General features: G+C 57.6%; 3 protein-coding genes across 5 annotated transcripts; all 3 read right to left on the reverse strand.

Annotated features, from left to right (window-relative positions):
* Window positions 1-329: 329 nt before the first annotated feature.
* Window positions 330-4,865, reverse strand: MCL1 (MCL1 apoptosis regulator, BCL2 family member). The gene is made up of 3 exons (XM_075075237.1): window positions 4,237-4,865; window positions 2,292-2,539; window positions 330-1,795 (listed from the first exon to the last, which is right to left on the reverse strand). The coding sequence occupies exons 1-3, from the start codon at window positions 4,817-4,819 to the stop codon at window positions 1,679-1,681; spliced, it is 948 nt and encodes a 315-aa protein (XP_074931338.1). The 5' UTR covers window positions 4,820-4,865; the 3' UTR covers window positions 330-1,678.
* Window positions 4,866-9,248: 4,383 nt separating this feature from the next.
* Window positions 9,249-16,740, reverse strand: ENSA (endosulfine alpha). 2 transcript variants are annotated; one of them, XM_075075240.1, is made up of 3 exons: window positions 16,582-16,740; window positions 13,246-13,371; window positions 9,249-11,401 (listed from the first exon to the last, which is right to left on the reverse strand). In XM_075075240.1, exons 1-3 carry the CDS (start codon window positions 16,636-16,638, stop codon window positions 11,231-11,233), a joined length of 354 nt encoding a protein of 117 aa, XP_074931341.1. In that variant the 5' UTR covers window positions 16,639-16,740; the 3' UTR covers window positions 9,249-11,230. The 2 variants fall into 2 exon arrangements, with proteins under 2 accessions (XP_074931341.1, XP_074931342.1); XM_075075241.1 differs by lacking the exon at window positions 16,582-16,740 and adding an exon at window positions 16,386-16,451.
* Window positions 16,741-17,509: 769 nt separating this feature from the next.
* Window positions 17,510-24,806, reverse strand: GOLPH3L (golgi phosphoprotein 3 like). 2 transcript variants are annotated; one of them, XM_075075238.1, is made up of 5 exons: window positions 24,445-24,806; window positions 23,744-23,972; window positions 19,578-19,709; window positions 19,277-19,391; window positions 17,510-18,777 (listed from the first exon to the last, which is right to left on the reverse strand). In XM_075075238.1, the coding sequence occupies exons 2-5, from the start codon at window positions 23,924-23,926 to the stop codon at window positions 18,350-18,352; spliced, it is 858 nt and encodes a 285-aa protein (XP_074931339.1). In that variant the 5' UTR covers window positions 23,927-23,972; window positions 24,445-24,806; the 3' UTR covers window positions 17,510-18,349. The 2 variants fall into 2 exon arrangements, with proteins under 2 accessions (XP_074931339.1, XP_074931340.1); XM_075075239.1 differs by having other exon boundaries at window positions 23,744-23,938; window positions 24,445-24,794.
* Window positions 24,807-24,991: the final 185 nt, after the last annotated feature.

Below are 24,991 nucleotides of genomic sequence, written 5' to 3' on the forward strand. Positions count from 1 at the left end.
TGTTAGACGATTGAGAACAAGACATTTATTGACAAAACTAAGTGCTTGTTCAGCAAACAAGCAGGCCTGACAATAGCACCATCTTTCAGCTCTCCACTTGGGTTTCCATCGGGCATCACTCAGGCTGCAGGTCAAGAACCACTGATGGGCACGTTCCTCGCTGTGCAGGACCTGGTCCCACAGAGTAGAGCTCCCCAGGAGCCAACCGGTCCATGGCCACAGGGCATGAGGCAGATGAGCACTACAAGCCCACTGAGAAGCAACGCTACCAGCTGGGGACCAGGGACCAAGCCCAGGGCTGGCACTGACGGACTTGCACAAGCTGCAGATCCAAGCCGACACGTTTTATTCTGCTCCAGAACATTTACATTCAAACATCAGCTTTGTTCCACTCATGGCTTAGAGCATCAAAATGAAAGGAAGACAAGGAAGTGACTGATACAGACTTCCACAGCTCCCTACCCACTCGAAGGGCTAGAATAACCAAAAAATTTAAAGTAAAACACAAACATCAACTGTTGCCAGCAAGCTGTGGGCGCAATGAGAGTCCACCAGGCCACTGATCCTTGCTACACTCCCTGGCAATGTTGCTCAAGTACATCAGAGAAAGGCTTGTTTGGGTCAAGGCAGGAGACGGCTTCGCCACAAAAATGCTACTTCACATGAGGCATGAAGTACAGTGCACCCATAATCAGTTCTACCACATTCAAAATTCCCCCTTTTTGTATCATTAACTCTGTAAAAATGTACATATTCTACAGATTTATACATATTTACAGGTTTTCTACAGCCTCCCAATCCCATGTGGGGTTTTACATACTTACAAATGTACTCCCTATTTTTAAACTGCCTGTGTGTGGTGAGTCACATCAGTGTAGCCAAGATCAGCCAGACAGGCCAGTGTGGCTGTGTCACAGCTGGTGGTGGCTACTGCCCTGAGCCGTGCTCACACCCCCCACACCCCAGCCACTCCTCTGCCTGCTCGGTGACCTGGCTGAAGCCCTGCGGGGAAGGAAGCGGCCATGCAGGGCTCCAGCACCCCATGTTCTGGCAACAGGTTGCGCATCTTGGCTGCTGGCACGGCTCTACCACTTCTGGAGGGCGGATGCATGCAGAGCCAGCAGCGGCTGAAGGCCCGCTCACCAGCACACCTGGGGCAGGCACGGGCTCGCACAATGCCCAGCATTCAATGCTTCTGCTCCAACAGAAAAGCCGCAAGTTTAAGCGGGACACCAGCAGCAGAAGATGCTATTTCCAGAAACCCACAACCACAACTCTGAAACATCTGCTCCATGTACAGCTGCCGTGCCAAGCCCAGGCGGCTTCAGTCCAGACAAGAGCTGCTGGTGCTCACTGGCTTGCTGCTAGGCAGATCGGCTCCCTCCGGGATAAAACTGAAGCAGTCCACTTGAGCTTTCTGTCATCATCCTCTTGAAGGAAGCAGAATATCAATTCTTCCACTTTCTGTTCCCAGAGCAATAAATCCTCATCGGTACCCACAATCTGACCAGATCACACCTTCCTTCTTAAGAAAGGATTGCTCATAGGATCACTACATATTCTCTTTGGGTCTCTCAAGTCCAGCTTCATAAGTATTCACAGGAGGAAGTGATCACCTCACCAGCCCCAAAGAGAGCTGGGCCACCCAGGGTTTTGTCCCTCTGCAGCATACCCTGGCTCACCGGATCATGTAGGCCAAGCTTGCTCCCAGTCCAGCCACGCCTGCAAACGCCATCAGTACATTTCTGATGCTGCCTTCTAGGTCCTCGACTCGAAAGAAGTCAACAAAGCCCTCCTAGGAGAAAGAAGGGAAAGTCATTTCCCCACCAATGACCCTTTTTTGGCAGGAAGGCATGGAAAGCCTTTTTCCCCAGCAGAGTGGGCTGGGGGACAGCCGACCCAGCACACCCACCAAGAGCGCTCCCCCAGACTCAATACAGCCACAGCCTGACCCACAGAGGTAGCAATCAGGAGGCAGCACCAACACAGCTGTGGACCAGCTTCAAGCAAGCTCAGCACACCCAGGATTGAGTTGGCCGTGGGAACGTTGCCCCCACCACACTGGGCAGGGCACATTTTTAGTTCAAGACTGCTTCAGGCAGCTCATTGTAAGAAGCCTCCTGAAACAGCAGAACTCCAGCTAGACGTTTCAGACTGTGGTTTTAACTGGAACAGTGAGTCATCTCTGTGCTTTGCTGACACATGTGGTTGTCAAGTGAGCAGGTCACAGAAATAGGAAAATACTGGATTGTTCCGAAAAGCTCACAGTGCTCGGACAGGCAGTGACTCACCCAGCCTCCCTGGCTCAGCAGCCACTCGCGCTTAGATGAGACGAGTGCATCCGTGATGATCCCTGCCAGCGAGCTGATACACCTCTCCTGGTTTATGCTCTTCAGGTGTTTCGCAACAAAGGCACCAAACGAGATGAGCGTCACCACTCGACCCCAGTTTGTTACTCCATCACTGAACAAGTGCGCAGCCACTTCACACACTGACTGCAGATCTTCCTCTTTCTGGATTTCCAGCTTCCGAAGCATTCCTGCAAGAGATGCTGGTTTAGAGACAGGCACGCACACGACACTGAATAGCCCCAAAGGCCACCAGTGAGAAGAAGCAGCAGCCCCCACACTCTAGGTCCAAAAGCTCCAAGAGTCACAGCAGAGTGTCAGTGGTGGACAGCAAATACCTGCCTCCTTCTGCAGAGGGCTCTGCTGCTCACACTTGCACAAGCCAGACTAAAAACCAGACCATAACCCGTTTCTAGTTCCTTCTTCCCCACCTTGGCCACAGCTGCCATCTCTGTGCACGTCACACTGCCTTATCTCACAAGGGCTTTAAAGCACATAAGTCTGTTTGCAGCCTGGTGCAAACCCTGCCCCTTGAACTGAAACAAAGGACAGTCACCTACAGCCAGGTAGATGTGTTGCCATTTTATTAATGTGGTTTTAGTGACTAAAACAACAGAACTCCCCAGTTTGGCCTGCAATGCCCCCTCATGAATAAGCAAACAGGACAAGCCTTTACGAAACTGAAAGGCATTGCTTCTTGTTGCTCAAACTAACAGGAAGCCTTCCTGGAGCCAGTTCCTCTTCTGCACACACGAAGGTAACCATCCCTAGAGAAGCCTCAGATACCAATGCCAGCTTGCACTGGTCTGAACATTCCACCCAAGCATGGCTCATTCAACAAACACATCCGTGCATTTGGCCAGGGTAACTGAACCCACAGACTTCCACATCAGCACAGCTAAGGACATGAGGAAGAAACTGAAGCCCTTTGTGGTAACAAAAAGAAACCAAACAAACCTGGAACATCATCCTGCAAGAAGGAAGGCATTTTACCACATGCCACCTCAAGAGGAAATGCAGACATTACCCTCCTGTGCCAGGCACCATCCTGATCTGGGATCAGACAGTGCAGCATGCCAAAGGTAGTCCCAGCACAAGCCCGAAGACCAGGAGCCCAGCCCCACCACCCCAATGGCTCAAACTAGCCCCAAAACAGCTTATTTCTGAGGTACACAAAAACGGGTCAAAATGGTCGGTTCTCACTTCCAGTCCACTCCCAGGACACTCGCTCATCCAAGTCCAGGCACTGGGGCTCAGGTTTCTATGACTATTCTAGGACTCATCAAAAGTGGGCAAAATGCACTAAAATAACTGTAACCCAAGCACGTTGTCCAGGAGAATTTCTCCCCCAGAAACCCTGTTCCACCTGAGCCAGGGGTGTGAGCAGTTTGAACTCCTGAGCTAACTAATCTTTGGACGTTTAGGATTATTTGCACGTAGTCATGCTGAGCAAAGCAGGGTGCAAGGAGGAACTGGGGCTAATCTGTAACTACATTATCTCCTCTGCACACGTTACCAGCGGTTTTTCCACCTCCCGATCGAACAAAGTTCAGTTTCGTTTTTTAATCGCTTCTCAGCTGTTTTAACTCCCTCGATACCAAGGGTCACATCCCATCCGCTAAGTGGCCCGGCTCAGGCGCCCCCTCCCCCCCTCGCTGGGGCGGGGCGGGGGGTGGCACAGAGGCCTCGCTCCAGCCCCAAGGGCCAGCGCCGGCCCCGCAGCGGCCCGCAGCCCACCCACCCTGAGGGCCCACACACACACGGGGCAGAGGGAGCACACACGGGGGCAGGATCCCCGAAGGACCCGCATCCCTGGGCCACTCTTCGCGCCCCCGCCCCGCACACTGCCCGCTCCCCGCCCGCCGGGGGGAAGCCGGCCGCCACTCACCCTGGAAGGCGAGTTCGTGCTTCTGCATGACGCCGTCGCCCACCCTCCGCAGCGTCTCCAGCGCCTTCTCCATGATGGCATCGCCCGATCCGCCGGGCCGGCCGGGCCCGCCCAGCAGCCCCGGGAAGAGCTTCTTCGCGACGGGCTCAGCCTCGCCTGCCGCCTCCCGCAGGTAGCGACTGATAAGCTCCAGCGAGTCGTGCCGCAGCCCATCGGGCGTCTCCGGCGGCTCGGGCGGCGTACCGGGCAGCGAGTCCCCCGCCGGGCCACGCTCGGCCTCGGGCTCGCAGCCGTCCAGCTCCTCCTCGGGGCTCCACAGCGCGCCCGGCCGCGCCGCGGGGGGCAGCGCCGCGCAGTGGGCCGCGCCGCGGGCAATCAGCGCGCGGGGGGGCTCAGGGCGGCCGGCGGCGGCCCAGGCCCCCGCGGAGCCAATGAGGGCACGGGGTACCTCAGCGGCGGCTCCGGGGGCTGCGGCGGGTGGCGGCGGGGCCGGGCCCCCTCCCGGCGAGGCCGGCGCCAGGGCCGGGCCGCCGCCGCAGTAGAGGTTGAAGCCGATGACGGCGTTCCGCTTCACAGCAAACATGGCGGCCAGAGCGCACCGGTGGCGAGCTGCGCGGGCGGGAGCGTCGCGGCCGCTTATATGGCGGCGACAGGGGCGGGGCGCGGCGGGGGCGGGGCGAAGGCGCGCCGGTTCCGCTTCCGGCCCCGCTTCCGGCCCGGCGCTACGGGGTCGGGAGTTACGCCTCGCCGCGTCTTTTTGGGGTGAAAAAGGGCAAAACAATCCCTGCTTCTGCGGAGAGGCGCCTCTTCCGCCGGGCCTTGCTGCGGCCCCGACACCCTCCCCCAGCCTGCCAGGCCCCACACCGGGTACCCTCCCTCCCCTGGGTGGTGCGGGCCCTGCTCTGGCCCCCCCGGCCCTTGGAGCCGTGTAGGCTACCTCAGTGCTGGTACCACCCCCCCGCCCAACACCACCAGGCCCTGCCATGCCCCACCCCGACCCCCCCAGCACCACGGGGTGCTGCAGTGCTCCAAGTCCTCCCGGCAAACCTGGTCTCCACCATGGCCCCCCCCTCCGCCAGCAATAGGCACTCTGTCCTCGCAGCTTGCACCATTTTCTGAGGGGCTGCATGTCCCTCCCCTGCCTCAACTCCTGTTCTCTTTCAGTTTTTTGCAAAATAAAGCATCCCCTGGCAAGCCCACGAGTGTGCAGCCAGTGGGACTGAAGCCCTCGTACACATGGAGCCAGGATGCCAAGTGTGATGTGCTCTGGTGAGACACTCCACCACCACCCCCAGTGCTGCATCCAGCTCTGGAGTCCTCAACACAGGAAAGACTGTTTGAGCAGGACCAGAGGAGGCCACAAAAATCATCAGAGGGCTAGAACGGCTCTGCTATGATGAGAGGCTGAGGGAGTTGGGGTTGTTCAGCCTGGAGACGAGAAGGCTGCACGGAGACCTTATTGCAGCCTTTTGATACTTAAAGGGAGCTTATAAGAAAGATGGGGTCAGACTTTTTAATAGGGACTGTAGCGATAGGACATCGGTTAACGGTTTTAAACTAAAAAGGGGAGATTCAGACTAGGTATAAGGAAGAAATGTTTTACGCTGAGGGTGGTGAGACACTGGCACAGGCTGTCCAGAGAAGTGGTGGATGCCCCATCCCTGGAAGCTTTCAAGATCAGGTTGGACGGGGCTCTGAGCAGCCTGGTCTAGTTGCAGATGTCCCTGCCCATGGCAGGGAGTTGCACTAGATGGCCTCTAAAGGTCCCTTCCAACCCAAACCATTCTATGATTCTATGTCACTTCCCACCTGCTTGGCATTTTACCTGGAACTGTCTGGTTGAAGACCTCTCCGACGTGGGCTCACTTAGCTGGACATTCATGGGGAACTGTCCCATTTCTTCCAGTCAGCGGTGGGCTGCCTCACATCTCTCCCGTTACTTGCAACCTCCTTGCATCCACAGGCTCCGGGAGGGCAGCGCCCTGTGCCCTCGGGGCTGCGGGCCACATCTGGCCAGGGGCGGGTTGTGAAAGGTCTGGTGGGTGCCCCGGGAGGCCAGACCTGCCCTGACATAACCCATCACCTGGGGCATCCCAGGGGCACTTCGGCCAGCTTCAGCATCGTTGGGGCACCGGCTCTCAGTTCCGGTCTTCCCTTGCCACAAGCCCCTCCTTCACCCCCTGGGTCTGAGCCTGATGCCCTCAAAATCTGCCCTGGTTTGGGCAAAACTTGGCTGGGGAAGAAGCCACAGTGATCTGTGCCAATGCGGGTGGATCAGACACTCCCCGGAGAGGGAAATGCCGTGGCTTTGCTCTGGGGTGGTAAGAAAGGAAAGGAGGTCTCCCAAGCACCCCTTTGCCAGACCCCTTGCTAGGGCTGTGTCCTGGGGACTGCACTCTGCTCCATCCCCGCCTCTTCGAAAGGCTGGGATGGAGGGAGGGGTGCAGGTGCAAAGGTGGCTGCCGTTCTGCAGAGCTCACCTGGAGGGATTTCTGCCTGAGGAGCCAAGAACCACTGCAGCTCAACCCACTCCACCCTCAGGGCCTTTTTGTGCCTAACCAGTCCAAGACACCGGAAACTGGGATTTGAGGGCCCCAGAAATCACACCCCAGTTACCCTCTCTGAAGGGTAACTGCAGGGTTTCCCTGCAGGCCCTGACGGCAGGCAGGTAGCCAGGCTGGCAATGCCGGGGAACACGTGCTGGGGCCCCTCTGCACCACCGCTCTGTCCAAAGGCCACCCACACACCCTGTGGCAGCAGAGCCCCAGCCCCCACCTGGGAAGGGGACATCAGCCCCAGGTCACCCAGCTGACGCACCACAGCGTCACAATCTGAGATGTGACGGGAGCCAGAACCTGGGCCAGGACCCAGAGCATGGCGGGGGGGTGGGTGTGTGTCTGGTTTCCCACCTGCCCCACAGGTGGGCTTGCTGCTGAACCCTGAACAGCCCTGTAAAAAGGACCCAGGGAACTCCTGCCCACCCTGACAGCAGGGCCTCAGGGGCAGGCAATCCTTGGGATTTGGCAGAAGGAACCCCAGATGTGGGGATAAAATGCCAGATGCGGTGAGAGAACACCAGCACAGCTCAAATAGGGCTTTCTGCTCCAGGGAGGCAGCAAGGACGCAAGGAGCTGCCACCACAAAGCAGCACCTCTTTGTGCAGTGTTTTTGGGGACAGAAACCACAGCAAACTCAAGCATCTGTCACTGTCCGGAGCACCGCTGTGCACCAGCAGGAACCACAAAGGAGGAAGCTGCAGTGAATCCCATGCCCCAAAGTGCTCTTGCCCCAGATCTTGCAAGAAACAGGGATGTGTATCCACCCCGGGTGCCCCTTCAGCAGCTCCTTTCCCAGCTGCCACCCCCACAGACCAGGGCAGGAGCGCAACCAGGTTGCACTGGGGTCCAGCAAGATGAAACCCAGTCCCCTCAAAATCCTCCCCATGGCCCCAAGGAACATGTCCTTGTCAGGAAGCAAATTCTTGGCATTGGGAGCGATAACAGAGGTGAGTTCAGCTCGCTCTGGCAGCTGGGGCAGCGCCCAGCAGATATTTCCCAGGCAGTTCTAAGCTTTAAAGCACAAACAAACACCAGCACATACTTGGCACCAGGCTGGAACAGTATGTCCCTGTGCAAACACCCAGCCCGGGCTCCGGCTGTGGGATGGGCTTTAGGGGCTGTGAAATTGCCAACCGGGGGTGGAAGACACAGTGCAGAAGCTTCAGGCAGCCCCAGGGAGGGTCAGTGGGTTTATCTGAACAGTGGCCCACCCTGGTGACGCCATCAGCCGGGCTGTTAGAACTCTAGAGAGGAAGGGTGTGACGTCAAGGCTTGAAAATCCCAGTTAAAGCCTCCAGGATGGCTGCCAGTGGGGACAGAGGGAGCCACAGCGGGGCGGTGTGGGAGGATGATGCTGTGGGACAGCCCTGACACCTGGGGAGGGCACCAGGAGCCCCTGCCCCATGGCATGGAAGTGGGGGGCAGGGATTTGTTTTGAAGGCAGGAGGATAAAAACCACCTTCCCCGTGCTCCCTTCCAAGTCTCTCAGCTGTGAGCCAAGGTGGCCCCCGGCCCCTGTGGCTGCACAATGGACCCCACGGCCGCCCAGCCCACGCACATCAATACACCCCATGGCCCCATCGCTGGGTGATGGCACCCACACACCCCATACCCACCCCGCAGACACCCCAGAGCCCTACATATACCCCAGGGCCACATGGCTGGGGGACAGCCCCATGGAGAACCCACAGCCCAGCACACACACCCCATAGGCCCCATCACCAGGGGATGGCCCTACGAACACCCCGCAGCCCCACTGCCAGGGGCTGGCTCCCTGCACAGCCCATAGCCCCACTGCTGGGGAACAGCCCCACACAAACCTGACAACCCCATTGCTGGGGGTCAGCTCTCCCTACACCCTATAGCTGGGTATGAACAATGCGGTACACCCCATGGCCCCATCGCTGGGGGACAGTCCCGCGCGCACACACACACTCCGTGGCTTCCGCACAGCCCACAGAGAAGGGTACCACACTGCTCAGATATCCGGGGGGAGGGGAGGTGTTGCACAGCATTAGCTGAAACAAGCCCTGGAGGAGGAGGAAGAAGAAAGGGCAGGGGCTTAGAGCCATTTCGCTGAGGCCCATCGGGGTCTCTCCACATGCCCTCTCCCACCCAGTGCCCATCCCTGAGGTGCCCTTGCTGCCTGCCCAGCTCTGGGGGGCAGAAGGGAAATAACCCTGCGCCATGGCTCCTAGCCTTGTATGGAATTGCTCTCTGGTTCTCATCCTGTGTTGTCACAGTCGCTTCCCCCTCCTGCGCAAGCATGTCTGGCATTTCCGGAAAACCAGGGAAAGATGTGGTTCAAGCTGTCCCCTCCCTCTGCCTCCCCTTCAGCACAGGGACAGCCCCCAAGCTGCAACACCCTTTGCATTCTTCAATATATTTCCCCTTTCGGTTTTGGGTTTTTTTTTTTCCCCTCTTAAAACCAAGCAGAGCACTCTAGAAGAGAGATGAACATGTAAAAAATTAGATATATTTTTATATATATGATTCATATCTATTTACAACATGGCTGGGACCGCAGAACATCCAAGGAGGTTGCACAGCCACTGCCAGCGCAGCCCTGGCCAGGCCACACACGGTCTGGAAAGGTGAAGAAGGTCCGAAGCATGGCCCCTTGGTTACAAGTGGGCAGCCCCCAATCCGCCTACACTTCCTTGCCTGCTCCACAAAGAGAAAACTGTCCTCTGTGGCCACAGGGCTGGCAATGGAGCCCTTTGCTCAGAGTGCCACGATGAGTGGAGCTGGACTGGCTTACTCCAAACTACCTGAAGGCAGACACAAGCATTCAAGCACACCCTTGGCAAACACCCTCCCAGCAAGCAACACCATGTTCCTCGCTCCAGCCAGCGGCAGGAAAGCACAATGAGCGAAACAGGTTCTCAGAAAAGCCTGAGTCAGCCAGCTAAGAATGCACATAAAGCCGTGCCCTGCCTTGGTTTCTCCTGACCTGATGGAAATCCCTCATTTAACAAAAAAAAAAAAAAAAAAAAAAAAAAAAAGAGCCCACTTGACTTCTTTTTGACCACATGCCTTCAAACCAGGCAGGTTTAGTGCTGCCTTGGCACGGGCACGCTGAGACCTTCCGCTGCACAGTATGGGAGGCCACTTTCATCTCTGCTGCATGAGAAGGGGACATTATATGCACGGAGTACACACACCATTCTGCAGGCTGCAGCTATCACACCAACCCTTCCCGCACCCCCTTTTTTTTTTTTGTTTGGTTCTTTTTTTCAGGCCTGGAACAAAGAAAAGGCAAGAAAAAAGGGAGAAAAAAATAATTAAATCCAAGCTTGGGGTGCCTGACACTATCAACACAGGTTTGCCTCTATGCTCCTCTCTTCCTAATCACTACTTTCTCCATCTCCAATGCTTTTTTTTCCCTTCTAGGGCAATTATTCCCAGTCCTGCTTCTCTCCCTCCAAAGATCAGCTCCCAAGAGCTCACATCTGCCTCACCAGCTGCTGCTGGCCCCCACTTTGCAAGCACCAAAGCCTGGGCATCAGGCAGGGGTTGTACACGACCAGCCTGTTTGGCCACACTCTCCTGTGTCCCAATCACCCTGCTGCTGGTGGGATTCAGCTCACCACCTTTTGCCCTCCACCCAGCAGCTGGGAGAGGAGCCACTTCTCACCGCTGCCAAGGCAGCCTCGCTGGCCAGAGAGAAACTGTCCCCAAACCCTCTGGGACAGCTGCGAACCTCCCGCCGCACCCCTCCATCACAGCTGTGCTCAGATGTGCTGTGGTGGGGCTCTACCCCCAAAACAGCAGACGTCTCATTGCAGCTCAAAGCCACAAGGACTGTTTCAAACACTGTGGCCCCTCTCCTGCAGCCATCAGACATGTCCCCTCCTGTGAGCTCAGCTGCTTTGTGCAAGCAGGTGACAGACCCCAGGCAGCTCAATCCAGCAGCATAGCCACGTAATTTTTTTGCATATCAGCTAATTTCTTCACTTAGAAACTCTAATGCACATACCTAACTAAACTTCCAGATCATGTATCACACCTTTTGCTCATCCAGTTCTTCCTCTGCAGATACCTGACACCTGAAAAGCATTCACATGCCACAGCTCTGAGCTCTCCTCTCCTACCCGGTGCCAAGCAAACAGCAAGGGACTCTTCCGAGCACTTTCCTGCTTCTCCTGGGGCTGCTTGACTCTCCTAGTGAGGAGACAGCACTTCAGTAGCTCTGCAAGCATGAAAATTAAGGCAGCAAACCAACTCACTAAAAGGAACGGCCCAATCAAATCTGCCTGTGCGTCCCAGGCTACTGGCACCTCTCGCTCACCTTCTCGGTTTGGGTGTGTTTGCTGTAAATACTCAAATAACTAGGTGGATTCTGGTGCTCCCGTTCCTATGGTACAGTGAAGTTCAATCCATTTAGCCAAAAGAAAAAAAGAAAATAGTAAAAAAACCCAGCCTGTGAGTGCAGGCTACCCTGCCAGCTTGCTGGTTACAAGTGAGGATTTTCTCTGCGGGAGGTCCTGTGGGGTGGGGATGTGGTCTCCTGTCACCAGGTTCTTGTCTGGCCCCACGCTTGGCAACTGCTTGTTCTTCATCTTTGCCTTGGCCATGTTGTAGTCTCCAGAATCAAAGTATTTTTGCTGGAAGAGGGAGAGGAGTTTGGGTTACTTTGATTTGCAGGAGTCTGGGGACACAGCAGAGATACAGACACCTGGCCACAAATATGACCCTTTAAGGAGCTGCTGAGGTTGCTCAAAACCAGGTCACCAAAACGTCACACAAGGGGAAAATCCAAGCAAGGGAGCCTGACCCGATTTAAAAGGCCTTTAACACCCACCCACAAACCCCAGAGTGACTCAGACCTGCCCCAGCTGGAAGCAGCCTTGCCCCACAGCAGCTGCCTGTCTGACCTGAGACACTGGGCGGCATTTCCTCCCTTTGACCCACCTTTGGGTGTTTGTAGCCTGTGAACTTTCACTGCTTGGCACGGTGCTTGCTGGGGAAATACCAGGTTTGTCCTACTCTGTCCTTGCACCGCACTCAGCATGACAGGGCTTCAATCCCAGTCCAGTGACCCCCAGATAGCCGAACGCAGGCACAGCCGCATCAGCAGATGCCTCTAGGTGGAGGTTCAGCTACAGTGGCAAAACCAGGGAACTTTGCTGATACAGTTTGTCCTGGTTTGGTGAATAGATGAGCCAGTGTGACAAAGGCAGGATTTGCTCCGCAGGGAGCAGAGCCTGGCTGGCACCAAGGCCTTTGCCAGACTGTCCAGGCTCCCAAAAGCTGAAATGACGCAGGGAAATGCCCGCAAAGACGTGGCTGGGGGACACCTCCCTGCTGCACAACACCACCAACCCAGGGCTCAAAGGGCATTTCGTTCCCTTATCACACACGTCACCATGGGACTCTGCATTCCTTCACAGTGCTGCTTCACCCCCCGCAGCAGCACAGGGAAGGCTGAACACCAAAGCAGAGCTTGGGCTGGCGCTACAGACAGGGCTTTGCTGGGCACAAGGGGCTCTGAAGAGCCCAGTTGTGCCCCATTGTGCCATCAGGCCCCAGTGAGCCCAGTCCCGACCAAAAGCCCTTCCCAACTTCAGCACCAAGCCCTACTTTCTGAGTTTGCTTTAGGAGCTGGTACCTAAAACAGTCCTGGTGATCATGTCAACAGCGAGAGTGAGTGTGCACAGCGGCTGCTCAGAGGGGACAGCTGTCAATACAAGCTGAAAGGGAAGCGGCAGGACAGAGCCAAACCGTGTGCAGTGCGATAGAGACACCGTGAGTTTAGAGCTGGGGAAAGCACATGGCCACTGACTGCCAGCAGCTCAGGAGGGATTTATGTTTTCTGCACCAGCCTCCACAAGGAGGAGAGCCAGCAGTGACAACCCAAGCAGGCTGCAGATGGCTCTCAGAGAAGTTACACTTCCAGGGAGCACAGTCAGAGGGTTGGCTTTTTACGCTGGTGCCAGCAATGGAGATGCAGCCAGCTGACTCACTGGCGTTCTCAGTGCCCTTTGCACCAGCCCAGAACCCAGGCAAAGTGCAGACCAGACAGAAAAACTCAGGCCTGCAGCATCCCAGTGGCCCACTGAACCCACGGAGTACAACAACAGGCAGGGGGGTATTTATGCACTTGTTTCACCTCTAGACTCCAGGTTTTGGGCCAGGGTGTGGATGGCAGGGTGGGATCAACTACTAGGGGAAATACACAGAGCAGAACCACCCCAAGAGGCAGCAGTTTTTGGGTTCTGAGCAGGCACAAGCCCTTCCTGCTTGACCACAGCAGCCCTCACTGCTTCAGGCTTGTGCCCACTGGGTACCACGTGCAGCATAGGCACTAAAAGGAGCCTGGCCAATGGGTTCAACAGACTTTTTGACCTGGGGAATTTTGGTGTGATTCCTCTGGCCTGGTTGGAGCTTGGCTGCCTGCGCCACTCAGGAAAGAGAGGGCATGGACAAGCCAGGGCTGAGAAATAAATACCCCTTTCTGCAGTCTCTTCATAAGGAAGTCGGAGCCACCGGGCTTCTGGCCTAGGTTGGGGTATTTGGCCTTCAGTTTCGCCTCTTCTGCTCTCTCAGGGTTGTCTGTTTCCTTCTCTTGCATGTCCTGAATAACAAAGAGGGGATGGAAAACCCTTCAGCCCCACAGAAAAACACACACCTGCAATGCCATAACACAATATTCAGCAGCATGTCCAAACCCCGGCACCTGGCTTGCCGGGCAAGGTGTGGTCCCATGGAAAACCCAGATGCACTCAGAATACTTATAAACACCTTCCCAGCCAGAAACAGCTTCTACCTCCAGTACGTGTGGAAACCGACTGAGACCCTCTCCCTGCCTCCTTCCCAGCAGAAAGCCCCTGCAGGCACTTGTGCTGATATTTGGCTTTGCAAACTAGGCTTAAAACATCACTGCACACCACTGCTGGACAAGCATCTTCCCCTGACCAGCAACAGGTCAGACCAGCATCAACAAAAGTTAGTCCAGAGCTGCCCAGTGAGGCAGGCTGCGGCAGTGCACTGCTGCGCTGGGAAGGTTCAGCCTTGCAGTAGAGCAAAGACGGAAGAAACCCTTCTGCTCCAAACCCAATTTATCAGGAATGACAACTGGCACAGGCAGCAAAGCAGCATTTTAGCACCTGTTTCACTGTCACAGGAGTTTCAGGATGTTCTGGGAAGCCGCCCAGCCTGCTCAAAGCCTGGGACCCCTGGGGTCGCCTGGCCCCTCTGCACAGCCTTTGAGACACCTCCCCAGACCAGGTTTTGAAGAAGCACCAGCTAAGCAACGATGCCCAAAGGGGAGCTCCCAGTGCAGGGCTTGGGATCTACTCCCCAACCACCAGCCTCTCTCTTCAGGGATGTGCATTACCCTCTCCAGGGAAGGGCTGCAGGTCTGGGGGCAGGAGCTTCACTCGGTGGTGGGAAGGAGTCAGAGTCCCAGCAGGGCCTGGAAAACCTCACCCACGGCAAGGCCGAGCTCTGGCTGGCCTCCGGCCCAGCTCCAAGGGGAGCACGTCATCACTAGCCACCTCCACCAGCAGCCACCTGGGGCCAAGTCACTGTGCAAGTGCAAGTCGCTGTTTCACGGGACGTTGGCAAGGGGTGTTTTGCATCAATGTTCCCTTTCCAGCACGGACAATGCTAGCAGACTTGGCAGCGGCAGCTCTACTCCTGCCAGCCCGGACGCACCGATGGATGCCACGTGCATCTTCTCCCCAGTGCTGAACCACTCCCAGACCACCAGAGATGGCATGCTCCACACAATAAGCATGGCAGAATGCTGCCACCGTGAGCCTCCACCCCATCTGTGAAACATGAAAGCCCTCAGTGTCGACCAGACCAGCAAGCTGGCAGGATGCAGGTGGGAGTCATGTGGGATGGGAGTCCTGGGCTCCCCAAGGACAAGGCACTGAAGCTCAGCCTGGTGGCGTTAAGGGGACGTGCTCCTGAGCGTTCAGCTGCTGGGACTTCCCTTCCCAGGTGGCCAAGTGTGGAGCTGGAGCCCACAAGCCCCCAGGTTGGAAACCATTGCTGGCACTGCAAGAGGTTTCCAGTGTGATCTTCCACGAGTGCTGACCCAGGCGAGCGCATGGCTGCGGCGCTGGGGGCCAGCTCCCCACAGAGGCTGCAACAGCACATGTGCAAAGGCTGCCACGAAACAGCTCCTCGGCTGCATCTCAAAAAGACAAAGCAAACCTCAGTTAATGGCAGTTCCTGACAGTCACAACTGGGACAACTGGAGCTGGGAGCAGCAGCATGATGCGCAGGCTCAGCGCATCCCACTCCGAGCACCAACCATGCAGGCTCCACACGCCCCCATGCATGGGGGTCCCCAGGGGATTGAAGGGGGGAGCAAAGGCGGGGGAAGGTGCCGAGAGTCTTGTCACGATCTTCAGCTCTTGCGTGCTGCAGGGCTTCGCCCACACACGGCCTGAAGGAGCCTGGCTCTTCTTACGCATCTCCATGACAGCTCCAGGAATAAGAGCCACGGCCAGTGCACACCACTCAGCCCTGCAACAGAGCCAGGCACCCCACGAGCCCAAATATCAGATGGGTCACGGGAGGTTTTGGCAGCAGGAGCCAGAGCTTTGCCTGCTGTGGCCCTTCCATCATCTCACCCTGAACTTCTCAGTTGTTCATCTCCAAGTCTCCTTCCTCCCTGCCTGGCTGCTAACATGACTGGCTCCTCTCACCCCGCTCGCTGTCTGGGGTGCACCACTGCACCCTGCTGCTCGCCCTCCTCGTGGGCACCACCTCTTCTGCAGCACCCGGCAGAGCCAATGCCGCACCAGCATCCTTAACACCTGCCAGCAGATCCAGGGGCCGCCCACGGCAGCCCCTCTCAGCACGTCCCACCACGGGAGAGCGCCCACCACCTTCTCCAGGTGCCAAAAAGGCAGCACATCTGCCTCCCTCCTACGCCCACCCCCAGAGATAAATTAACACCAGGGGAGGGGAAAAAGCTTCTGCTGCGACATCTGAGCGAGGCCCAGCTGGCCACAGGAGGACAGGTGAAGGTGGCCAGCTGCGGGGGCAGCAGCAACTCTGCCTGTGCCCGGGAATGGGCCCGACTGCCCCGTGGGGCTCAGGCTTGCGCCTGGGGACGCAGAAGCCGCTCGCGCTGCCTGGAACCATCGCCCAGCCCCGCTGTTTGATGCCAGCTTGGCTCCCCCGTGCCTGCAGGCAGCTCTGCCCCACCGGGGCAGCCAAGAAGCCACAGCCAGGGTTCGTCGCTCATCCGCTCAGCCCCCGCGGTAGTCTAAAGGGGAGACCCGAGGGGGCTGAATCCACGCCGCTTTTCTGGAGGGCTGCGGCACCCCGCATGCCCCTGCCCCAAAAGGGCCTCACCCAGCGGCGGACGGGGCAGTCGGGTCCCCCCGAACCGCGCAGCCTCCCTCCGACCCCGCAGCCGGGCCGGGCCCCTCGGCCACCGGGCGCACCCCGCTCCCCCACCCGGACGCCCCCGTGGGCCGCATCCCCACACCCGACAGCTCCCCCTTCCGCCCCAGCGCTTCCCAGGACCCCCACCCAATGCTCCCTGGTACCCACAAGCCCCCCTCCATCCCAGAGCCCGCTCCCCCCAATGGCCCCAACCCCAGAACCCCACAAGCCCCCACGCACCCCCCACGCCGCCATCGAGACCGAGCTCGCCCACCAGCCCTGCCGGAAGTCCAACCGTCACCAGACCTGTAGCCAATGATACACCAGCATTCATCAGAAGGACAACAAAAACAACCAATCCGCACATAGGGCTGTGAAGAGCGACGTACGGCCGAGCCAACGGGAACGGGGCCGGGCCCACCCCAGGGTTCCCCACCTGTTTCTCCTGTCCAGTCTCCTCCGCGAGGACGCCGGTACCGAGCGGGGCTGCCATGGCGAGGGGGTGCCTCCGCGCTCCCTCCGCGCCCCGCGTTCCCTGCGCTCCCACCGGCCCCGCGCTCTGCTCCAAAATGGCCGCCACCGCCCCCTAACGCCTCGGCTGCGTGACGGACAGGCGCGGTGCCCAATGGGCATAGGGAGGCGGCCGCGATGACATCATACCCGACCAACCAACGCCCGCGGGGGGGGTGGGGAGAACGCGGGGCGGAACCGCCCCGGCTGGAGCGGCCAGTGGGAAGTGAGGCAGCACCGCTTGGGCGGGGCGGGGGGCCCGGCCCTCCGCCTCTCTCCTACCGCGGGGCCCCCACGGCCACTCCCGGCGCTCCCGAGGCTCGGGGGGGCTCCCGGGGGTCCGGCGCCCGCAGCACTGCAGCACCAGCCTCCACCGAGGCACGGCGGGGAGAGGCGCCTCTGTTGGGAGGCGGCCGCCACCCCCCGCGGCTCTTGGGGACGCCCTGGCAGCGGCCACCTGCAAAGGGAACGGGAGAGCCCTGGGGGACTGGAGGCAGATGGAAGGCCCGGAGGGGACGGGCCCGTGGGGAGGCAAAGGGATGCCGGGTGGTGCCACCTGGCTGTTGCCACCGGCAGCCCAAGGCACACCCCGGGCCTGGGCCACACGGTGGGGGGACAGGGGATGGCTCTGGGCCCCGCCGCGCACAGGCACAGCACTCGATGCAGGCAGGGAGCGGCGGCCGAGACCCAGCAAGTCCGTGCTACAAGCAGCACCAACACTCTGGGGAGGCGGAGGCCTCTCCTCTGCCATGCCAGAGGGCTGCTGCGCCCCTTCAAATGCAAACCTTGTCGTTAGAAAGCACAGCTGGACCCACTGCAGCTGTGGATGATAGATTTAAATACCCACGACTCCCTAGGGCTGCAGGGAAATGCATTAAAATGAACCACAGGACATTAAAGTGGTGGAGGAAGGGGGGTGGGTGGGGTGGGGGTATGTGTGTAAAAAAAAAAAAAAAGAACCAAAATCACCGTTTAACTTTTCCTCTTACTTAGAAAGAGCAGGTGTGCAATGGGAACAGCCTGGGACAGGGCTCCACAGTCTTTGCAGAGCTGCTCCTCAATGGCTACGCATGCCAGCTGGCACATGGGGTGGCCCCAACCGCCAGACACCCCCTGGACCAGCCCCCTGCCTGCTCCCCTGCCCGTACCTGCCCCAGGAGGATGCTGGCGTGCTATGCACGGGGAGCTGCGCTGCCCAGGCAGTGCAAAGGCAAGACCTGGGTGTGGGAGAGGGAGCCATGGAGGTGGCCAGACAAGCCATCTCACCAGGAGCACATGGGGAGCGCAGGCTGTGCCACAGTCCCACTTCTGCTGGGATTTGACCTACTTCTGCCAGGGTTTGGCCCATCCACACAGCTCAGCTCCTGCACGCAGAGGCAGGGCTGGGCTCTGCCACCTCCCAGCTCTGCACTGGCCCAAGGAGGAAGCCCACTGGCAAGGAGCACTGGAAGGGGAGCGACAAGCCACTGCCACCTCTCCCTGGAGGCACTGGTCTATGGAGGAGTGTGCGACCTGCCCACATAGGTGGGCTCTCACCCTCCCACCCCTGCCCAGGGGGGGAGAGCGAAACCCGCCCCCAGTCTCCCCACACTGAGCCTACCCACTACTGCAGGAACTCCACACCCAAATACCCCTGGCCTCACATCAAGGTGGGGTGAGGCTTCCCCATCTGGTTTAGCAAGTCTGGGGGATTTTTAGGACTTATTGAAGGCTGCCAGGACAGCCCAGATCATTTCTGTACCCCTGGCTTTGGCTGCTTCCACCTCGGGGTCCATATCGAGGAGGTCCTTGGTCCTGTTCATTGCCACATCGTACTTGTCATCTGCCAGGCTGGCAAAAACGTTCTCCAGCACATCTGAGGAGTGGGCCAGCACCAGGAGAGCCAGAGTCCTGCGATCCATGCGGCGGGGGTCATTCACCCACCGCTCCAGCATGCTCTCCTGGAGCTTCTTCACCAAGCGCTGCTTCTCAGTGGCGTTGCTGACAGGGTGGGTGGTCATGTCGAAGAGCAGGAAATTCTGCTTCTCTGTGGTAAGGATGCCCTTCTCCACCAGCGCCTTGGCAATGCGCTCGCGCACATTCCTCAGCTGGTACTGCAGCTTGAAGGGGTTCCAGGTCTCTCCTGCAGGACAGGAGACCCCACTCAATGCCGGGGCAGCAACAGCTTTGCCACCCAACCCCAGCACCCAGGTTGCTTCCAGCCCAGCTTGCACGACACCAGTCCCTACCACAGGAACCTGCTTCCTCCCCTTGCCCTGACTCTGATTTGCTTCTCCCATCAGGCCGAGCTGGCAAAACTCCCTGCAGCCACAGGGCACAGCAGCCTGGAACAAATCCCTTTGGAAAGCCCCTTCTACCCGGGATCTTGGACCCCAGACTCAGTGAAGACTCATCATAAAAAAAGAGGCAATGGGGAAAAAGGTCCAAGTCTTCCACCAAGCTCCCAACAAAAAAGACCTGGAAACCATTCCCTGACCCCACATTCAGCCTTTCCCTGTTCTGCTGTCAGTATTCTGCCCATCTCCAGTGAAGCGAGGGGACGGCCAAGCCATGGAGAGGGGACAGGAGGCAGAGAAGGGCTCTGAGGAAGCTGGGGAGATGGCATCTCTAACTGGCCCTACCAGTGAGCAGCTCTATCCAGGTCTGCACTGTTTCCGCAGACTCCATGGCCTTGATGTGTCGGAGGGTCTCATCCAGCAAGACATCACCAGTCGGTGTGTCTGACTTCAAGAGCACCTGGAAGGACAAAGTGGAAACACAAGTGTAGGGCTGGACACGGACATGCTGCTCCCTTCCTGAAGGATGGCGCCAGCCCCGCATGCATCACTGCTTCAGCAAAGCTTGCTGCCAGTGGGCTCGGCTGGGGTGGAGAGAGCCCCGAAGCCTGTCAGGCCCCCAGCCCGGCTCCTGTGGCACCTTCACCTTCCTTTCCAGCAGCCTCTTCTTCCTGATGGAGGGCGGCTCCAGGTGGATCCGGCCGCGCAGAGCTAGCTCGATGAGGATGCCACCCCGCAGGCCTGAAGAGATGCAGTCGTTCCAGAAGGAGGTATAGCCCTGGGAGAGAGAAGATGGACAGAAAGGGGAAAAGAGAGCTGCTCAGCTCCTCCCCAGGCAACTCTCCCAATTCCCATTAACAGCTCTGCCTCCCAGGCCAAAGGGAGAAAGGGGCTTTCCCCACCAGGTGAAAAGTGTCCGGCAGCCCCAACTAACCCCCTCCCTGCCCAAATCCTCCCTGTAAATTGAGCAATTCAGGCCATGCCCTTCCTGCTGCACCCACAACCACCTGACACACCCCAGCACTGGCCAGGCAGCTATGCCCAACCCTGTATCATTAAAAAAATCCAAGCAAGAATGAGAAACACAGGGCCCTTTCCCCTGGCAAGCCCCTGGCCACAGGAGGACATTGATGCTGCTGTGGGGCTGCAACCAGCGACGTGAGCTCTGCTCTGCCCTGCCTCAGACATGTCCAGGGGAAACGGGAGGTGAAATCTGCTCTTCTTTTTGAAGAGAGCCCCCACCAGCTCCAGGTATGCCCTGAGAGTAATTAGCTGTGCGAAGAAATTGCTCATCAGGCCCATGAAGAAGTTTCCCCGCTACCCACAGCACCGTCCCATGGGGCACAGGCTGTAGCAAACCCCAGCTCCCACCACAGGGCACAAGAGCTTCCCCAGCCCCTCACCCACCCCACCTTCATCTCCCCCCACCTTGCTCAAATCTTTCCACAGACTTCTGCAAGTGAAGAGAAGATTTCCAGCCAGGGATGAAGGACAGGAAAACACATCCCTCCTCCCTGCCAAGAGAGGGCACCTTGGGCCTGGTGTGCAGCAGTTCAGGTCCCAGCAGCAGGGCAGCACTGGGGCTGCTGCTGACTGCATCTGCTCAGTCTCGGCATGTTGCACTCCTGGCGCCAAGCCCTGTTCTCTGAGCTCTCCACGGGACAGGGTCCTCACCCCAAGAAGCACAAGCTCTAAAATCAAGGCATTTAGCAAAGCAACAAGAAGGTGCAGACGTCTGGAAAATAAAGCCCACAAGGAACCAGCAATTGAATCGGGGTTTTTTTGTCCAGGAAAGAGAAGACAGAGGGAGAATAGGATAAGGGGGGGTCAGACACACAAAAGGCAGCACCGACAAGGAAGGGAATGGCCAGTTCCACTGTGCATGGGACAGAGCGGTGGGCTAAAATTGTAGGAAGAGGGGTTGGAGCTGGCACCAGAAAGAAATAACTGTCTGGACAAGAAAGCCCAGAACGGTTCACCCATGGAGGAAGGGAAGGGAAGTCTCTGTCCAGTGAGGTTTAAGAATATTCAGCTGATGCTTCTCAGGAGGGAACTGACCCTGGTTTGAAGCAACAGGACAGCCTAGGTGACCTCTCCGTTCCCTTCTCATCTTTTATCGCCTGATCAGAACAAAGCCCGGTTGTTCTGGCCTGATGACTGCTGCATCATGGCACAGACGCAGGGCGGCAGTCCTTGGATGGCAGGGCAAGCGGGGCAGGCAGACAGCAGGCAGGGCTGCAGGGAGAGGCTTGTCCAGGCAGGCAGTGGGGCTGGGAACTGGGAACCTTAGGATGGGCCCAAGGGAAGGGCAAGCCAAGTAGGATGTAGAGTCACAATGCGCTTATTTGCAGGGGGACACCGATACACCAGAAATGCTACAGCTGTTTGTTCGTAAGTCCCTTTTCATTGCTCTTTTTCTCTGGAGGGAATGCGGGGGAGGAGAGAAAGGGCAGGTCTAAAAAGCTACCAGGAGACTGCAGACAAAGCAAAGCAACCTAACAAGCCCCTTTTCCTAAGGAAAAAAGGCTGAGAACATGCAGCCCTCTGATACGGAAGTTTTTGCAGCCCGTATGGGTAAATTCTTGTCCCCAGTGTGTCTGTTTATGCAGTGCTTCTGGACACTGGGTTGCTCAGCTTCTGTAGCACAGCGAACCATAAAAGAAATTAAAATCTTTATTTGCTTTCTTCACTTCCTTGTGAGAAACAACAAAGCAAACCTTCATCCCTGCCCTGCTGATTTATGTCCCTAGGAGACGCAAAGTTTTTTGCACGTGCCCTTCAGGAACAACTTCTCCAGAAAACAGTGTGGAGGTGACCGAAAGTTTCAATTCGCTGGACTGGAAAGCATGTTACCCTAGAAAATTTTAAGGGGTCTGAAATCAAACAAGTCAAAAGGTTCTGTGTTACTTTCAGCTTCTGGAATCAGACTGGTTACAAATGCCAGGCCAGTGTGCAACCGGTTTCTCCTAGATAGACACACTCATACTTAAAATAATGAAATTACGCTGTCAGCTCATTGGATTTGGCTAAAATTGTCTTTTTTTTCCCCCATCATCAAACCATGAGTGAACAACAGAGCTGGGACAAACCCAATGCCTAGGAGCCCAGCTCACAGCCAGGCTACTGCTGCCTCTGGTCTTCCTTCTGAGACGGAGGAATGTGGAAGGACAGGATTGGAGGGAGGGAGGAAAGGTGACAAGTTTTTTCTATATTGTGCTCTCCTAACTTCCTGGTGGCTGAAGGGCCATTCCCAGCATTTCAAGCCAAGAAAGTTAAAGGTAGCCCAGGAAGAAAGCAGACCATGCCACGCTCCTAGGCTGTTCTCAAATATTTGCTCCAAAATTATTTGCATGATGTTCTCTTTATAGCCCTGCTCTGCCGTTACTTCCTTTTGGGCTCAGCAAATCCTAGTTCTTATCTGGTTTCATTAAACAGAACAGCTACAGGCCTCTGTCACTCACCCAACCCACAGCTCCCGCCCTTGCCAGATCCCTGAGCGTGGTCCGCGTAAGAAGCCATGGCGTGAGCAAGTCTAGTGAGAGCAATGCCTCAGCTCAGGCTAACTCAGCAGCAGCAGGGCCCTCCAGAAAAAAAGTTCAGGCACCCCACAGGGGCTTAATTTCAACCCAGAGAAACAGATGAAAAGAAGGTGGCTCATCTAGCACAGCTTTGACATGTCTCCTTTCCTCAGCGCGGGAGCCAGGCTCATAGGAAGAGTGCTACTGGAGCTGAAAAACCTGTGTTTAAGGCTCTCCTCTGCCATTATCATCCCAAGAAGCACCCTGGGCAACTGATTAGCTTCCCCCGGTCTTGATTTCCCCAACCGCTTGACAAGAATCGCAGCATCAGATTCCCCCAAAGATATCAAGATGATGCATGCACTGAGGAAGGCAAGGCATGCAACACAGCAGGTAAGAGCCAAGCAGCTCGGAGAATTCAGTGCAAGATGTCTTCTCCTTTCCCCACGGCTCGTTCTAGGCAGACTTGAGAAACAAGTTCCTACCAGCCGATAAGCACAAACCAATTCAGTTTGACCAGGGTCCCTTTCCAGCAGAGAACAACCCCCTGAAAATAACTGGCTGGGAAGTTCATCTACTGCTGCCACGGAAACCCACTGAACGGACACATTTGGGCAATACGAGCGCCCAGTGAAGAGACTCCCATCCAGCCCCACTCCCCCAAGCCTGGAGCTGCACGGTGCCATTCCTGCCCAGCTAAGGAAATTACCGGCCTGAAAACAGACGTGGCTCCTGCCTCCTTTGCCATTGCTGTGTTCAGACCCATCCTGCACCTGCTTTCAACTCCTGGTCCCGCTGCCTTCTCCCACCTCGCCCTCTTCTACCAAAACCTGCCCCCGCTGTTTTTCACATCAATTTTTAACAAAGTGGAAACAGTGCTCAGTGTCTCTGTTTCAGCTGATGGTTTTGGATAGGAAATGCACTTGGGCTAGGAAAGAGGACATTTACCATCTGATGCACAAGGTGAGGCTCCTTTTACCCCACGTCTTTGACCCTGGCAAAGAACAAACTCCCCTTTGCTCCGCAGATGTCAGTTAGCACAATACCCTGAGGCACCCTCACCTCCAGCCACTTCTTACAGTCGCCGTGTCAGGGCTGGTGGGACAGCACCTGCAAGCAATCTCCACAGCTCAGTTTAAGCGACAGATGAAGGTGGTTTGAGCTGAGCAGGCTGGCTTTGTTGAAGACGACTCAGAGGAATTTGTACGATCCGTTCTGCGGCTCACCGAGAGCCTCACCTCCAGGTACGTGGAGGCAGCTCTGCATGCGCAGCCACCGGAGACACCTGCCTTACCTCCTTGTCCTTCAGCCCCAGGAGCAGCACCTCCTCCATGAGCGTGAGGCGGATATCTTTGGAGTCATCGGGATCATCATCATTCAGGTTTCTGTCCGCAGCCCCATCTTCCTCGCTGTCAGGCTTCTTGTCCGAGTTCCTTCCCGCGTCAGCACGCCGTCCTCGGTGTGTTAGCGTTGTCATCTCCCCCTCCAGCTGGGCACATGCAGAGCCAAGGTCTACCCCGTCTCTAAACACAACAGACTATGACAGTGCCAAGCCCCAAAAGCAAAACCCCAGTCTCCAGGGAGACACAGACAAGGACAAGGGACACATGCCCTTTCTACCCAGGAATTTTCAGCTCACCCTTCCCAGGGTGGCTGTACAAGAGTCACCGATAGGCAGCGGCCATCTGTCACCTAATGACGTGTTTGAGGACGTAATTACACCTTCAGGGAGAGGGTGGGAGATCTGAGCCGCAGCCAAGCCCCTTCACCCAGGGGACCTCCCGGCAGGGTCCCGCACCCAGACGGGACGCGGGACACCCGGCAGCATCCCGGGGCGATGCAGAAAGAGCACCTTCACTTGCACGGTTCTCTTTCTCACCTCCCACCTTTTCACGGAGGTTGGGCTGTGCCGGCAGGTTCGCGCCGCCGGCCTGCCCGCCCCCCACCCGCCCCCCGAGAAACAAAACCCGGATTCGCGTTTCCCCCTGGTCTCACCCTGCCCGGCGGGTCCTTCCCAAACCTCCCCCGCTCCTTTCCCCGCGACGGGGCTTCGGGGCCGGGAGCAGCCGGGAGCTGCCCGGCGCCTTCCCGGGCTCCGCTGACCCAGCCCGGTGCGCGGCGGCGGCGAATGAGAGCCCGCACGGCCGGGGCCTCCAATGAGCGCGGCCAGGCCGGGCCGCCGGGGTGGGATTTCCCCTCCTCCTCCTCCTCCTCCTCCTCCCGGGAACGAAGGCGGCGCGCGTGGAGCGGGTCTCGGCTCCGCTCCTGCCCCCGGCACCCCCGGCTTTCCACGCGGAGCCGAGCCCCGGGGGGTCCGTTCCCGGGTGTAGAAGTACATAAACGCGTTCACGAGCCCGTCGAACGGCCCCGGGGCGGGAGCCGCCATCGTCACTTAAAGCGCGGGGCTGGGGCTCAGCAACCCCCACCCACAGACCCCCTTTGCTCTGGCCGCACCCCCCGCCTCTCAGCACCCCCCGGCTCAGCCCCAGACAGCCGACGGCCCGAACGGGAGCTCCCAGCTAGCACCCGCCTTTCATTAAGG

Source organism: Phalacrocorax aristotelis, chromosome 25 (assembly GCF_949628215.1).
Source record: "Phalacrocorax aristotelis chromosome 25, bGulAri2.1, whole genome shotgun sequence".
Classification (NCBI taxonomy): Eukaryota; Metazoa; Chordata; class Aves; order Suliformes; family Phalacrocoracidae; genus Phalacrocorax; species Phalacrocorax aristotelis.

Bases quoted from the DNA above. Each gene is read 5' to 3' on its own strand.
- ENSA (XM_075075240.1), bottom strand. From the start codon at position 16,638: ATGGCAGCCCCGCTCGGTACCGGCGTCCTCGCGGAGGAGACTGGACAG. The intron at 13,372-16,581 runs GTGGGGAACCCT...TTTGTTATTCAG, and splicing joins AGACTGGACAGGAGAAACAG to GACATGCAAGAGAAGGAAAC. The intron at 11,402-13,245 runs GTATTTATTTCT...TCCCTCTTCCAG, and splicing joins TGAAGAGACTGCAGAAAGGG to CAAAAATACTTTGATTCTGG.
- MCL1 (XM_075075237.1), bottom strand. From the start codon at position 4,819: ATGTTTGCTGTGAAGCGGAACGCCGTCATCGGCTTCAACCTCTACTGC. The intron at 2,540-4,236 runs GTGAGTGGCGGC...CATCTCTTGCAG, and splicing joins GCACGAACTCGCCTTCCAGG to GAATGCTTCGGAAGCTGGAA. The intron at 1,796-2,291 runs GTGAGTCACTGC...TCTTTCTCCTAG, and splicing joins TGCTGAGCCAGGGAGGCTGG to GAGGGCTTTGTTGACTTCTT.
- GOLPH3L (XM_075075238.1), bottom strand. From the start codon at position 23,926: ATGACAACGCTAACACACCGAGGACGGCGTGCTGACGCGGGAAGGAAC. The intron at 19,710-23,743 runs GTAAGGCAGGTG...TCTCTCTCCCAG, and splicing joins TGGGGCTGAAGGACAAGGAG to GGCTATACCTCCTTCTGGAA. The intron at 18,778-19,276 runs GTAGGGCCAGTT...CCTGTCCTGCAG, and splicing joins CTGGATAGAGCTGCTCACTG to GAGAGACCTGGAACCCCTTC.